At 42.9% G+C, this 13,387-nt stretch overlaps 1 protein-coding gene across 11 annotated transcripts in view; it reads right to left on the bottom strand.

The window, feature by feature from the left end:
• Window positions 1-2,198: 2,198 nt before the first annotated feature.
• RBPJ (recombination signal binding protein for immunoglobulin kappa J region) overlaps window positions 2,199-13,387 on the bottom strand; it is a 103,788-nt gene continuing 92,599 nt past the window's right edge. For 8 of the 11 annotated variants that reach the window (XM_036330605.1, XM_036330654.1, XM_036330633.1 and 5 more), the window contains 4 exons: window positions 10,266-10,406; window positions 6,913-7,068; window positions 6,443-6,546; window positions 2,199-6,300 (listed from right to left, as the gene is read on the bottom strand). In XM_036330605.1, the coding sequence (XP_036186498.1) occupies window positions 5,985-6,300; window positions 6,443-6,546; window positions 6,913-7,068; window positions 10,266-10,406 (717 nt within the window). In that variant the 3' untranslated portion in view covers window positions 2,199-5,984. The remainder of the gene's footprint in view (window positions 6,301-6,442; window positions 6,547-6,912; window positions 7,069-10,265; window positions 10,407-13,387) is intronic. The other 3 variants (XM_036330694.1, XM_036330684.1, XM_036330702.1) reach the window with 3 other exon arrangements.

Below are 13,387 nucleotides of genomic sequence, written 5' to 3'. Positions count from 1 at the left end.
TCTGGGAATGAACAAAAACCAGGTCCGAGCAAAGCTCACATTGACCCGGGAAGACCCAAGCCACAGCAAGTCCTGACCCGACTGAGGACAACCTAAGCAGGTGCCGGGGCTCTGAGGCTGCAGAGCCAGGACCACAGCTAAGGGCTTTACGTTGAAGCTCCTTCCTCCTAAACTGTGTGCCGGGTCTCTTCCCCCCGCATCGCATCCCCCCCCTCCCCTACAAATGCCTAGTGGAGAGCTGCAGAATCAGCCACCCCGATGAGAAAGCAGCCTGAGCACCACCACAGGTGGCTCATTCCTTCATACTCTGGTCTCTGAGATCTGGTCCCCTGAGGCCAGCATATGAGGTCCAGAAACGGAGCTCGTTAGACTTGGCTATGAGGGTAAGAGATAAGACCCATTATTTTCACCTGGAAGCTGGACAAGGCTCGGAAGTATCCAGGATGATTCTATGTAGATATGTGTAATTTGGCATATATATATGGCTTGGCTAGGGGGGTTAATAACATTATCCAAAAGGTCAGGGCACTAAAATCATAACTTAAAAAAATCCAAACACCTGGCATCTGGACACTTTCAAGGTAACATTAGGAGATTAAAGTCAGCAGGGACTACATTCATATGCTAGAAGGCTGGCTATACACCTTTAAATTATTTTTTAGCACTTTTAAAGTGCCACCTATAAATCCCAAGTTAATAAAATAACCTATTTGTTTAGTATGAATGTTCCTTGTAGTCAAAACCTGTCCCATTTCTGTATTAGAGTATCTGTCTGCCTTTTCTATAAACCAAGATGAGTCATGATTTCTACATGTGCATTAACACCTTTATCTAAACTACTAAACACCTATGTGCCAGGCACACAAACCACCTCACCTCCTCCTCAGCACAGAGAACTAGGTGTGTGACTGTCGTCTCACAGGTCCTGACAGGGCCTGTGGCATACAGCTCTGTCTCTTGGCCTTAAGCTTTTAGGACCTAACTTACAGTAATCAAGAGGAATCACCTCATTTGTACTTTATACACATCAACTTTACTTGCCTCCCTCAGGGTTTTCTAGTACTAAACCTTTTTTTAGGGTTTCTACTTTGTACCTTTCTAGTTTTTGTTTTTTGTTTTTTTTTTTTTTTTTTTTTTTTTTTTCCAGAGACGACTGCCTTCTGTGATCACTCTCCACTAGAACCGTACGCAGCTTGCCCTCTCTATCCCTATCACTGACAACCATCCAGGGAGTCGATGACCACACACACACAGACAGCATCTTTCATAAAACCGCTTAGAAAGTGATTGTGTACTCTTTACAGGAAGGGGTACAAGATTATTCTCTTCTAAATTAATCACTATCAATCTTAGCCTTTAAAGGCCTCACAATACAAATTCCAACTGCACTGTTCCTTATTTATTTAACAATTACTATTTTTAGAGCAAGATGTCTTTAGCAAAATCCTGGTAACTTTATTTAATACTTTTTTCTTTGAGAGGAGGTCAGATAAGAAATAAACTATGGCCCTAACTGGTTTGGCTCAGTGAATAGAGCGTCAGCCTGCAGACTGAAAGGTCCCAGGTTCGATTCCGGCCAAGGGCATGTACCTTGGTTGCGGGTACATCCCCAGTAGGGGGTGTGCAGAAGGCTGCTGATCCATGTTGCTCTCTTATCGATGTTTCTAACTTTCTATCCCTCTCTCTTCCTCTCTGTAAAAAATCAATAAAATATACTTAAAAAAAATAAACTATGACTTAAAAAATACAGAAATTTCCCCCTTTTACCGTTTCCCTATTCAACAAAAATAGGCACTGTCACTCTCTCTAGGAGCCCCAGGCAAAAAGCACAAACCAGTTTATGTTCTTTAGAATCAGGCCAAATGACAACCTTATATTGAAAGGTTATTAAATAATATCCTCCAATTTTGTTGGAATTAGCTGGAAATGTTACTGAATTGGGAGAGAGGCCCCTTGAGGGACAATCCCATTTCCCCATTCAAAAGGGAGGAAAAAGAACTCCTCCCTCTCAGTGCAGCAGCACCCAGTGAACAACAGTGAAGAAGGAATCAGCGCAGCTACCACTCGGGCGATGCAGACAGCAAGGTAGGGGTGTCCGTGTGCAAACGGTCACGTGGAATTTAATGTCATCGTTATGAAGTATTCTGACACCAAGACGATAAAGCATGCACCAGGCCCATTCAACAGAAGACTTTTACAATGGTTTACATTTCCTTTTTATTAATTCCTTGAAACTGCCCATATTGCAGGTTTCTCATGGATGAAATATGGAACTGAGCAGATTCTTTTTTCTACAAAATTATGGTATAAACTTGCTCAATTTTCTATCTTATTGCTAACAAACCTTACAGGCGCACAGTTTGTAAAATAAACCCCTTAAGGACTGAATGTGTAGAGCATGCTGCAAGGTACAAGAAATAAGCTAAAAATGAGCATATAAACCTACATTTGGACCAACACAGTACTGAATGCTGGCAAACATTTATCACAACACAGGGAAAATTAATAAAAGGGGACACAGTTCAGTCCTGAAAGGGTTAAATAGAAACCCTAATATATTATTGTTTCTAACCATCCAACCCACATTACAGTGCTTGAAACAAAGTCAAAGTCTGGCACAGAAAATTACACACATTTGTTCAGTATTCATCAGAAACAGCTGCTTTCGAAATCAAAAGTAAGTAACTTGGTTAATAATTGAATAGCATTTTGTTTCAAAAAGGAACCCCCCTCCCCCCCATGGATTATCTGGTTAAACATGACTAGTTAGTTTTCAAAAACTGCATGGGGAATATTCTGTGAGGGCACAGACGGTACCAGTTTCATTAGAAAAATAAACAAAAACTAACCAGTTATGATCACAAATAAGTCTGTGCAGCAAGAGTGACAAACAGGTCACTAATATATATATATATATATATATATGAAGATGCCTTCAGTTGCCACAGTTTAAGAAAAGTCAGCAGCAGGTTAAATATTACTCTAGTGTTCAACTCTGAAGTCATTCAAAATACGAAGGGCATTCTGCTTTTAAAGCCTTTCGCTTGCCTTCCCCATCGGTGTGATCCATTCAATGGAACTAATAAAAACATATTGGATCACAGACTCGGCTTCTATGCACATTTTTTAGAAACTGCATAGAATCATGAGAGCAAAAGATAACACTTCTAAAGCAGAATTTAAAAAAACTCAAATGTACTGTCCTTTCACTGAAGCAGTTACCATTCTAAGAGGGTCTTCATGACAGAAAATGACCGTATCTCTAATAATGCCACCAATGGGGGGAGGGGGGGTACCTTTTACTATAAAGAGGACAAGGCTCCTATAAATTATACACTCAAATGATTTACAAATCCACAAAACAGATTTTTTTTAAGCAGCTGACAAAAGAACTCCTCTAACAGTAACTACAACAGACAAACCATTTCACTCTTCAGTTTGTGGTTCACAGAATGACCAGAAAATAGCAGGAGAAATGCCTATATAATAAGTACATTCTTGGACTTATCAAAAAAACAAAACAGGAAAAGAGTTTACAGCCTAATGTTTCAATTGTCTTATTAAAAGAAACAAAGAGCCAAAATAAGATATATTTAAATAATCGACAAGCAAAAGTTCACTTTTAATAAAGTCATACACTTGAAGGATTATTTTTGAGCTGCAAAGCTGGGTAAGGACGCTTCAAAAGTGTCTCATCTGTTATCAATTAATTTAATGTAATTTTACAACTAAACACCACACCTGGGAAGTGGAGAAAAGTGAGCCATTAATAATAAAGCAGAACTGAAAACATTTGCACTCTGAACAAAAGCACTGTGCAAAGGCTGCTGGCATGACAACAGAGAGAAGAATAAATACTACTCGGAAAAAGGCAAGAAAAAGCCAGTAAACAGTCAAAACAAAGGAAGATAAGGCCACACTGAATTCTGCCCTTCATCACTGACAGATTTAAGGAGTGAGGCAGGATCGGCTCACAGAGAGAAGCTAGTGACTGGGGCAGTGTGGAGAGAAGGCTACGTGTAGTCTAATGGGTAATTGATTGCAAAGGCTTGCAGAAAGAGAAAATCAGGAACTCTGATTCTACCACGAATGTGTTTTACAAATAAATGACTTCTCCCTTCAAACTGAGGAAAAAGTGATTTAAAGATGTTAGGAATCCTATTTACAATGACACAATCTGAGCAAAATGAGTGAAAACAGCAAAGTTGAAAAAGAAAAATGCTACTAACAATGATGTCGAAAATAGCCCAGGACACCAGAAAGGCTATGTTCTGTATGGAAATAACGAATGTATAGTTTTCGTTCACAAGGTGCTTTGGCTCCTGTTTTATGGGACAGTAAAAAGCTTACCACCATCTAGAGGTAGTTTTTACTCTAACAAGGGTGGCTGTATTACTAGACTGTGTCCTAGGACATTACACACGTGGTTCCTGTACTAAATGTAGCCCAACGAGTCTGCTGCTATTTCTAAGGACCGAACAAAGGCACAACCAAAGTGCAGAAACAGAAGCAATGTAAAGGAACGGGGGAACTTGGCATGTAAGGCCAACATCACCGTGGACGCACTCAAATCTTAACTGAAGGGCAAAGAAATGTTTTCTGAGTAGGAGACATCTGTGGAGATGCTCAGTACTGGGAAAGAAAAGTTTTTAAAAAAAGCAGAGAGAGAATTGGAAAGATAAGTTACATTTGCATTTTTATAATCTCACAACTATCTGTTTCTAAAGTACTTGTCTTCCAGCTACTTTAGTTCACCATCTAATAAGAGCATCTTGTTTTAAGGTTACAATGACATCTTGGACTAGGCTACCAAAAAATAAAAGGTCAATAAAAACATGCTTCTGCTGAGATTTTTCTCATTATGCAGTAAGGGCACCATCTACCGCCTGGTAGCAAATATTTCTATGATTTTTTGATGTTGTCATAAGTCAAAAAGGCAGAAAACACCCTACTGAATGAAATCACTGGGAACATTACAAGTTCAAAATAAAATGTTTAACTTACACATAATACAAGTTATGTACAAGATCAGGTGGGGGAAACCTGAACAAATCCTGAAACATGGAGACACATGTTCGCATGGGGGAAGGGGAGAGAACACTTCAAACACCAACATGTCCTGTGCCATTAACTCATTCATGACTAAATGGCCACACTTAATCCCATGTAAATGTTAGAACCACTTGGAACACCACTATAAATACATTTTTTTAAAAAGAAAACATGGAAATAATTGTCAAATGTCTGAGAATAGAGACTAGTTCATGTACGTTGCATGTATTGCAGGCAAGGCAGAGGCATTTCTTAAAGCTTTTGCACAGACTTCATATAATCTTTAAAAAAAAATGCAGGCCTTTACAAGATTTGACTTGCTGAAATCAAAACAATTTCAACTCATAAAAAGTCGTAAGACTTCAGCTTTAAAAAAACAAAGAAAGAACAGTTCCAGCCGTAGACCAAAAAAACCTGGGAGTATGACAGTGAGACTCGGCAAGCGTGGTCAGGCTTGGAACCTGAGCGTACTGACGGGCAGAAGCTCCGAGGGGCAGGGAGAACACCTGCTGGAACAGGTGTGCTCTATGCGGTGCTATAAAAGGTATGGTGAACATGTACCTTTACTAAAGCTTATACAAGGTCCTTGGTCCATAAAACTATGTTAGATTTGTGTCTTCTAGTTTCATTTTTATTCCAGCCACATCTCTATTTCTTGCCCATTTAAACAAAACCAACCAAAAACCAACCAAAAATAACAGCTGAAAAAAACCGGAGTTCCCAATAGTTTTTACATGTCGATGATGTTTTTTTGTTTTACTGTGGCTTCTGCACTTCCAATCAGCACTTGCGGGTCATGGGGTTTTTGAACAGTATCACCTGGTATGAAAAGTTTTCCCAAGAAACCACAAAAGACTGTTCACTTCTCTCTCTCTCTCTCTCAACATTTTGCCGCACTGGAGTCAATTTAAGTCCTAGCAACAAGACGGTAGTTAGGACACCACTGTTGCTGTAGATGATGTGACGTTGGTTGAATTTGTGCTGACGTTTGTGTAACTGCCCTCGCTGTTTGTGTTTGATTCATTAGGGGGCACTTGGCTTGAATTGGCTCGAAGGATTGCTCCTGCTGCACTGCAGTGTGGCCGAGGCCCTGGTTCTGGTGTGTAGGTAAAGGTAAGGCTGGTGGAATAAATGATTCCATCATTTCGGACCAAAGTTACTGGAACCTGGACTGGCTGCCGGACCCATCTCCAACCTTCTCGGAATGCAGAAATGTCTGGGACAACACAGAGCATACTTTCTCCACACCTGAGGAGGAAACAAACGCAAGGCAAGTTTTAGAACTGAAGCTTAAAATTGGGTTGCTTAATACATAACAATCAGTATCAGGAAAGAGTCTCAGATACCCACCCCCTCCAACTCTGGATGATGTAAAAAGTTTACCAAGTACCTGTACATCGTTTCTGCTTCTACATCCCCAAACCACACTCGTAAATTTGGAGTGAAATTCTGTCCTGTGAGTTCAAGCATTGCGACGTCCCCGCCACCATTCAGCTGCAATTCACAGAAAATCAGAACAGCATTGAGAACACTTTTCACTCGTCATTAAAGTGCACAGATTAGTTTTTCATTCAATTATCATTTGCGAAAAATGGGTGATTAAAGTTCTTCTTTTAAATCACATGCTTATAAAGACAAAGTAAGCTTAAAAATCAAGGTAACATCCAAGTTGGTTTTAAATTTTTTTTGCATAAAATTAGGCTCTTATTTTTGTTTTTCTATTACCAATAACATAGAACAAAATACCCAAATCACAATATTTGGAGAAAACTCAAAATTATTGTGAAATAAAATTATGCTAAGTCATAGCTGAGAGAGGTTACAAGGAGGGAAAGTCAACTTGTGAGTAGGTAGTCTCACCTGAAGACTCTCTACGACAGGCACGGGTGTGACAGGGGCGAGGACAGGGCCCATTCCCTCGTAAAAGGTATACTCTGCCTTATCCGTACTAATGATTGTCCAGGAAGCTCCATCATTTATCATCTCTTTATTTGGTTCTTTTGGGCATGGAGTGGCCTTATGAAGAAAGTATAAAAATTTTTATATGCATTGCAGCATAAGACAACTTTAATAAGTAACATTTTTAGACTAGAGTTAGCATGGAAAGAATTTAGTAAAAATTTATAAACTTCACAAGCATGGTGCTTTGCCAAACCCTAAATAAACACAAACAGAATCCTATATAATAAAAGACTAATATGCAAATCGACCAAACATTGGACTGACCGGTTGCTATGATATGCACTGACCACCAGGGGGCAGACGCTCAACACAGGAGCTGCCACTTGGTGGTCAGTGCAATCCCACAGAGGGAGCGCCACTCAGCCAGAAGCCCTGAGCTGGGCTCATAGCTGACAAGCGCAGCGGCAGTGGTGGGAGCCTCTCCAGCCTCTGTGGCAGCACTAAGGATGTCAGACTGACAGCTTAGGCCCAGGAGCGGGCCTATGCCATTAGTCGGACATCCCCAAGGGCTCCTGGACTGCAAGAGGGTGCAGGCCAGGCTGAGGGACCTCCCCCCACCCCCGAGTGCATTGGGTCTCTAGTATTAACATAAAAACCTGACACATAGTTTTTATTATAATACTAGAGGCCCAGTGCACAAAAATTTGTGCACTGGGGGGGGGGGGGTCCCTCAGCCCGGCCTGTGCCCTCTCGCAGTCTGGGACCCCTCGGGAGATAACGACCTGCTGGCTTAGGCCTGCTCCCAGGTGGCAGAGGGCAGGCCCAATCCCTAGGTGCAGCCTCTGGTCAGGCTCAGAGCAGGGCTGATTGGGGAGTTGGGGCACCGACCCCTGTCATAAACAGAGCAGGGCGGATCGGGAGGTTGTGATGCCACCTTCAGTCACGCTCAGGGTAGGGCTGATTGGGGGGTTGGGGCACCACCCCGTCACACTCTCAAGGCAGGGTCAACAGGGAGGTTGGGGCACCGCCCTCTGTCACTCACAGAGCAGGGCCCATCAGGGGGGTTGGAGCTCCGTACCCTGTCACGCACACAGCAGGGTCGATCAGGGGGTTGGGGAGCTCCCCCCTGTCACGCACAGAGCAGGGCCCATCAGGGGGTTGAGGAGCTCCCCCCTATCACTCACAGCGTAGGGCCGATAGGGGAGTTGGGGCACCGCCCCCTGTCACACACAGAGCAGGGCGGATCAGGGGGTTGGGGCGCCGCACCCTGTCACACTCAGGGCAGGGCCGATCAGGGGGTTGGGGCGCTGCACCCTGTCACACACAGAGCAGGGCCGATCAGGGGGTTGGGGCGCTGCACCCTGTCACACACAGAGCCGCAGGGCGATTGGGGGGTTGAGGAGCTCCCCCCTATCAGGCACAGAGCAGGGCTGATCAGGGGGTTGGGGCGCCTTCCCCTGTCACGAACAGAGCAGGGCCGATAGGGAGGTTGTGGCCCCGCCCCCTGTCACACACAGAGCTGCAGGGTGATCAGGGGGTTTGGGCGCTGCCCCCTGTCACGCTGATCCCGGTACCGGGAGGCCTCGCTGCTCCGCTGATCCCAGTGCTGGGAGGCATATTACCCTTTTACTATATAGGGTAGAGGCCTGGTGCATGGGTGGGGGCTGGCTGGTTTGCCCTGAAGGTGTCCTGGATCAGGGTGGGGGTCCAGCTTGGGTGCCTGACCAGCCTGGATGAGGGGATGATGGCTGTTTGCAGCTGGTCACACACCCTTCAGGGTGGGGGTCCCCACTGGGGTGCCTGGCCAGTCTGGGTGAGGGGCTGAGGGCTGTTTTCAGGCTGGCGGGTGACTGAAGCTCCCAACCGCTCCTTTTTTTCTTTTTCTTTTTTATTCTGGGCCAGCTTTAGCTTTGAGGCTTGGCTCCAGCTGTAAAGCCTTCCTGAAAGCAGGTATCTGGTTTGTTTGGGTTCTATAATCGAAACACTGTTTCAACTCCAGCTCTGAGATCCCGGCTGGCTGAAAGCAGGTTTCTGGAGTTTGTTTAGATTCTATATTTGTAACAATGTTTCAAACTGCAAGCTCAGAGGCCGGCAGCGGCAGGCGGGGAACGTTGGAGTCCTCCGTCACTGAAGCAAGCAAGCCTCATGTTCGCTTCAAGCTGCCTGGCTGCCGGCCGCCATCTTGGCTGGCAGTTAATTTGCATATTGCCCTGATTAGCCAATGGGAAGGGTAGCGGATGTATGGCTAATTACCATGTTTCTCTTCTATTAGATAGGATGAAATATTTCAGTGACATATTAAATAACTGGTAATACCCTTCAGAATAAGCATTTCTGAGTATACCAGTACCTATATAATTTTTTAAATAAAAGGTCAGTATCTATGATGTAAATAGCTGTTTAAAACTCTTTAGGTATCCTGACTTGGTTGGCTGGCTCAGTTGGTTGGAGTGCCATCCCATTCACCAAAAGGGTGTGGGTTCAATCTCTAGTGGGGGCAAGAATGGGAGGCAACCAATCAATGTTCTCTTTCTCTCCATACCTCTCTCTCTGGAAATCAATGAAAATATACCCCCCAGGTGAGGATTAAAAAAACAAAACAAAAAAACCTCTTTAGGGATTCCTAAGAAAGAGAGATTAGAATACTCTCCTGCTTAGAAAACAGCTAGAAACCCATGTACTTTCTTAAGAAGCAACCAAGATGTGAATCAATAACCCCCACCCCTACCTTAAAACACCTGGACCAGTCCATCAGTGCTGGGCTGAGGAAACAGCTGTGTGTGGCCATACCTCTGGAACAGGTCTCCAGATGTTTACAAACTAGTTTCCCATGAAAGCATAACTCTCCTATTAAGTAAGATGCCCATGTCATGAATGTCCTCAGGAAAGCCTTCTGAATAAATGTAGTTAAAAAATAGCTTTTGAAACATGTCATCATTACTATCTTGGAAGACCCCAAAATAAATCTGGTGAGAAACGATGAACCCTCCCCCTCCATATACAATGTGTGCACACAACTTCAGGGTATTCACTGGACACCTGAAATCTACTTTTGGGTTATCCAAGAGGCCTTCTGTCCCCCAGAGCTAGATGTTAACTGTTTCTTGGAGAACATGATGAGTTTTGAGTTCTTCCCTGAGGCAGGGTGACCATGTCGGAAGACTGTGGGTTGAGAACCCTTGGACTTGAGAAAACATCTGAACACAGCTTCATGTATTTGGATACAATGAACATTAAGCAAGAGCTTCCTGTTTCTGTATGCTATTGACCTAACACACATTTTAGGTTTCACCAGTATTTTAGAAACCTACCTGAAACTGGATTATTCTTTCTTGAGAAAGGCACAAGTACATTCTTTCTGTATCCTTAAGGTAAAATGCACATTTGTGGAGCTGAGACACAGGGTCATCTGCGTCCAGTAATGCAGTCTGCTTGTCAACTTTTCTGATTATCTGTGTGTCAACAATTGAAAAAGAAAAGGCTGTCACACATGGAGAGTTTTCAGTAGGTATACTTTCGATACCTATAGAAATAAGCTATATAATAATACATCCCTTACTTGTCACGCACAAACATTTATAAACAACAGACCAGGTATAGAAAATGCCTTTAGATCGAAAGCATGTTAGAAGGTGTGACCTGTCACCTCTTCCAGAACCACATAAAGCCAGGGCAGGCGCCTTGCTTTCTAGATCAGGGCTTTTACACTTCAATGTGCACACAAGTCACCGAGGGTCCTTGTTCTGAGCCCATAAATCTTGTGTGGGGGCCACAGATTTGGCATTTTTAACAAACTCCCAGCTGATGCTAATCCTGTTGTTCTATATCAATGGTTCTCAACCCTGGCTGCACATTAGAATCACCTGGGAATCTTTTTAAAATCCTGATTTCTGGGCCTCATCCTCCAGAAATTCTGTTTCTTTGTTGTGGGGTGGGGCCACAACATTAGTAACAAAGAAACAGAATTTCCGGAGGATGAGGCCCAGAAATCAGGATTTTAAAAAGATTCCCAGGTGATTCTAATGTGCAGCCAAGGTTGAGAATCACTGGTCCATATTTTAAGTAGCAAGTTCAGATGACCTTTCCAATAAAATACAGTGACAAATTTTTAAAAAGTAAAAATAAATGACATAATCCAACATGAAAGGAAAAAACTATCTTTAAAGGCTACATTGGTGTAGTAGTCAGCGTAGTCCATTATCCAATATATATATAAATGATACCTATTTTAAGTGTGTATACACACACACACACACACACACACACACTTAAATACTTGTAATAGGTATCATTTTGCAGATTAGAAATGGACTCAGGTGGTCAGGTAAGTTCCTCAAAATCACCTGCATAGTAGCTGAAGGACCAGAATATGATTCCAGGGCTGGCTGCTTGCCCAGTCTGAACTCTTTCCATTACATGCCACGAGATTATAATCCAAATATTCCACAAAACACATACGGATAGCTGAAAAATAATCCTATCAACCCTTAGAGCCACTGGTCACAGGGAAGGCAATCACTAAGTGTTTGATGATTATGAAAGTCACTCCCAATAGTAGTATACAAACATTTAGAACTATTTCCATGTGAAATCAAACGAAAACTTCCTTGACTGCATGTCCTCGTTCCTCCCCTCTCACCATCCCATTTCACTTCTCTTTACAGAAAAGAAAACTCTTCTTCCTCACCATCCAGCCTCATGAAATCTTTCCAGCCTATTGTCTCCAAGTCTCCACTACAACTGCTCTTGTCGAGGCCACCAAGGACTTCCAGGTGAATCAGTCCTGTGTGCAGCCTCTCTCCTCATCTGATCAGCTTTCTCGGAAGCGTCTGACAGACATTCTCCTTGCAGAGATGCTGCTCTAATTGGCCTCACAGTGCCCCAGTGCAGAGTCCTCAGACCTCTTGTCTCCCCTCGCCATACCTATACTTCCTGGACTACTTAGAGCAGTGGTTCCCAAACTTATTTGGCCTACCGCCCCCTTTCCAGAAAAAATATTACTCAGCGCCCCCTGGAAATTAATTTTTTTAAAATTTTAATAGCAATTAAACAGAAAGATATATGTATTAATGTTTCTACCTTTTTCGTAAAATATAGTAAAGAAAGGTGTAAATTAGAAACATTGAAGTTTGAAATTATGAAACTATTTATTGAACTCAGAATAGAAAGGTAATACAAAAAGAGTTAAAACAAATGCACCTGCGGCCATCACCACCCCCCTGGATCGCTGCAGCGCCCACCAGGGGGCGGTAGCGCCTACTTTGGGAATCACTGACTTAGAGGCTGGCAACTCCTAGGTTTACATCTCCAGCCCTACCCTCACTCCAGCACTCATCTTGTATATTTAATAACTACTCAACAGTTTCACTTAAGATGTCTAATAGGCTATCTCAATCTTAATCTAAAACAGAATTTTTGATTTTCTCCGAAATCTCCCCCAACCCCAGCTCAATAAATGGCAGCACCGTTTACTCAATGCAAAACCTTGAAGTCACCCTTGACTCCTTTTTTTCTCACACCCAATCATCCAATCTGTTAACAAATCCTGTTTGGTGTACTTTCAAATAAATCAATCACCACTCATCATCTTGCACTAGCATTACAATCCTAGTGCAAGATACCACCGTCCACTCTTGTCTGAATTATGACAAAGGCCCAACCACCGGCATCTTTGCTTCCACAGTTACCCCCTATGTTCTCCCCTCCCCAGAGCAGCCAGCATCATCCGCCTGTGCATAGATCAGCCGCCATTCCCTGTTTAAAACCCTCCAGTGGCCTGTTATCATACATGGAGAATACAAAGCCCTTAGGCTAGATAGAGAGGAACTTTACAAGATGTTGCCCGTGGCCAACCTCAGAGCCTCCTTTCTTGTCAAGTGCCCCTCCATCCCTCCTCCAGCTCTAGCTGCAGTGGCTTCCTTGCTGGTCCCCACACATTCCCGCCTTAAGTTCTTTTTGCACAGATTCTGTCTTCCTGAAATGCTCCTTACTTGTTTGTGTTCCCCCAACTTCATTCTGGTCTCTGTTCAAATATCCCCACTTCAAAATAACTTTTTTGATTACTCTAAAACATTTTCCCAATTCCTATCCCTTTATCCTTTTAAAATCTGCCTTTATAACGTTTATATTAACCTTTTAACTTATCATACCACTTATATTAATCTTTTAAGTATCTCTTTAGCTGATTTTCTTCTATCTCCGAATTAAAGCGTAAGCTCCATGAGGACAGAAAGTCTGTCTTGTTCACCTGGCACATGAAGTTTCAGGACTATTTGTATAATCCATGTCTGCATGTAGGACTGTAATGCTTTGCTCCACAATGAACATCCTTACTAGTAATTTCTCACAGAAGTTTTGTAAGGATTGAATAAATCAACATATGTGAAAGTGCTTAGAACAGTGCTATTAATATTATATAGCACTGTTGATTTTT

Source organism: Myotis myotis, unplaced genomic scaffold (genome assembly GCF_014108235.1).
Source record: "Myotis myotis isolate mMyoMyo1 unplaced genomic scaffold, mMyoMyo1.p scaffold_m19_p_1, whole genome shotgun sequence".
NCBI lineage: Eukaryota > Metazoa > Chordata > Mammalia > Chiroptera > Vespertilionidae > Myotis > Myotis myotis.
This window is presented reverse-complemented; position numbering and strand designations above follow the sequence as displayed.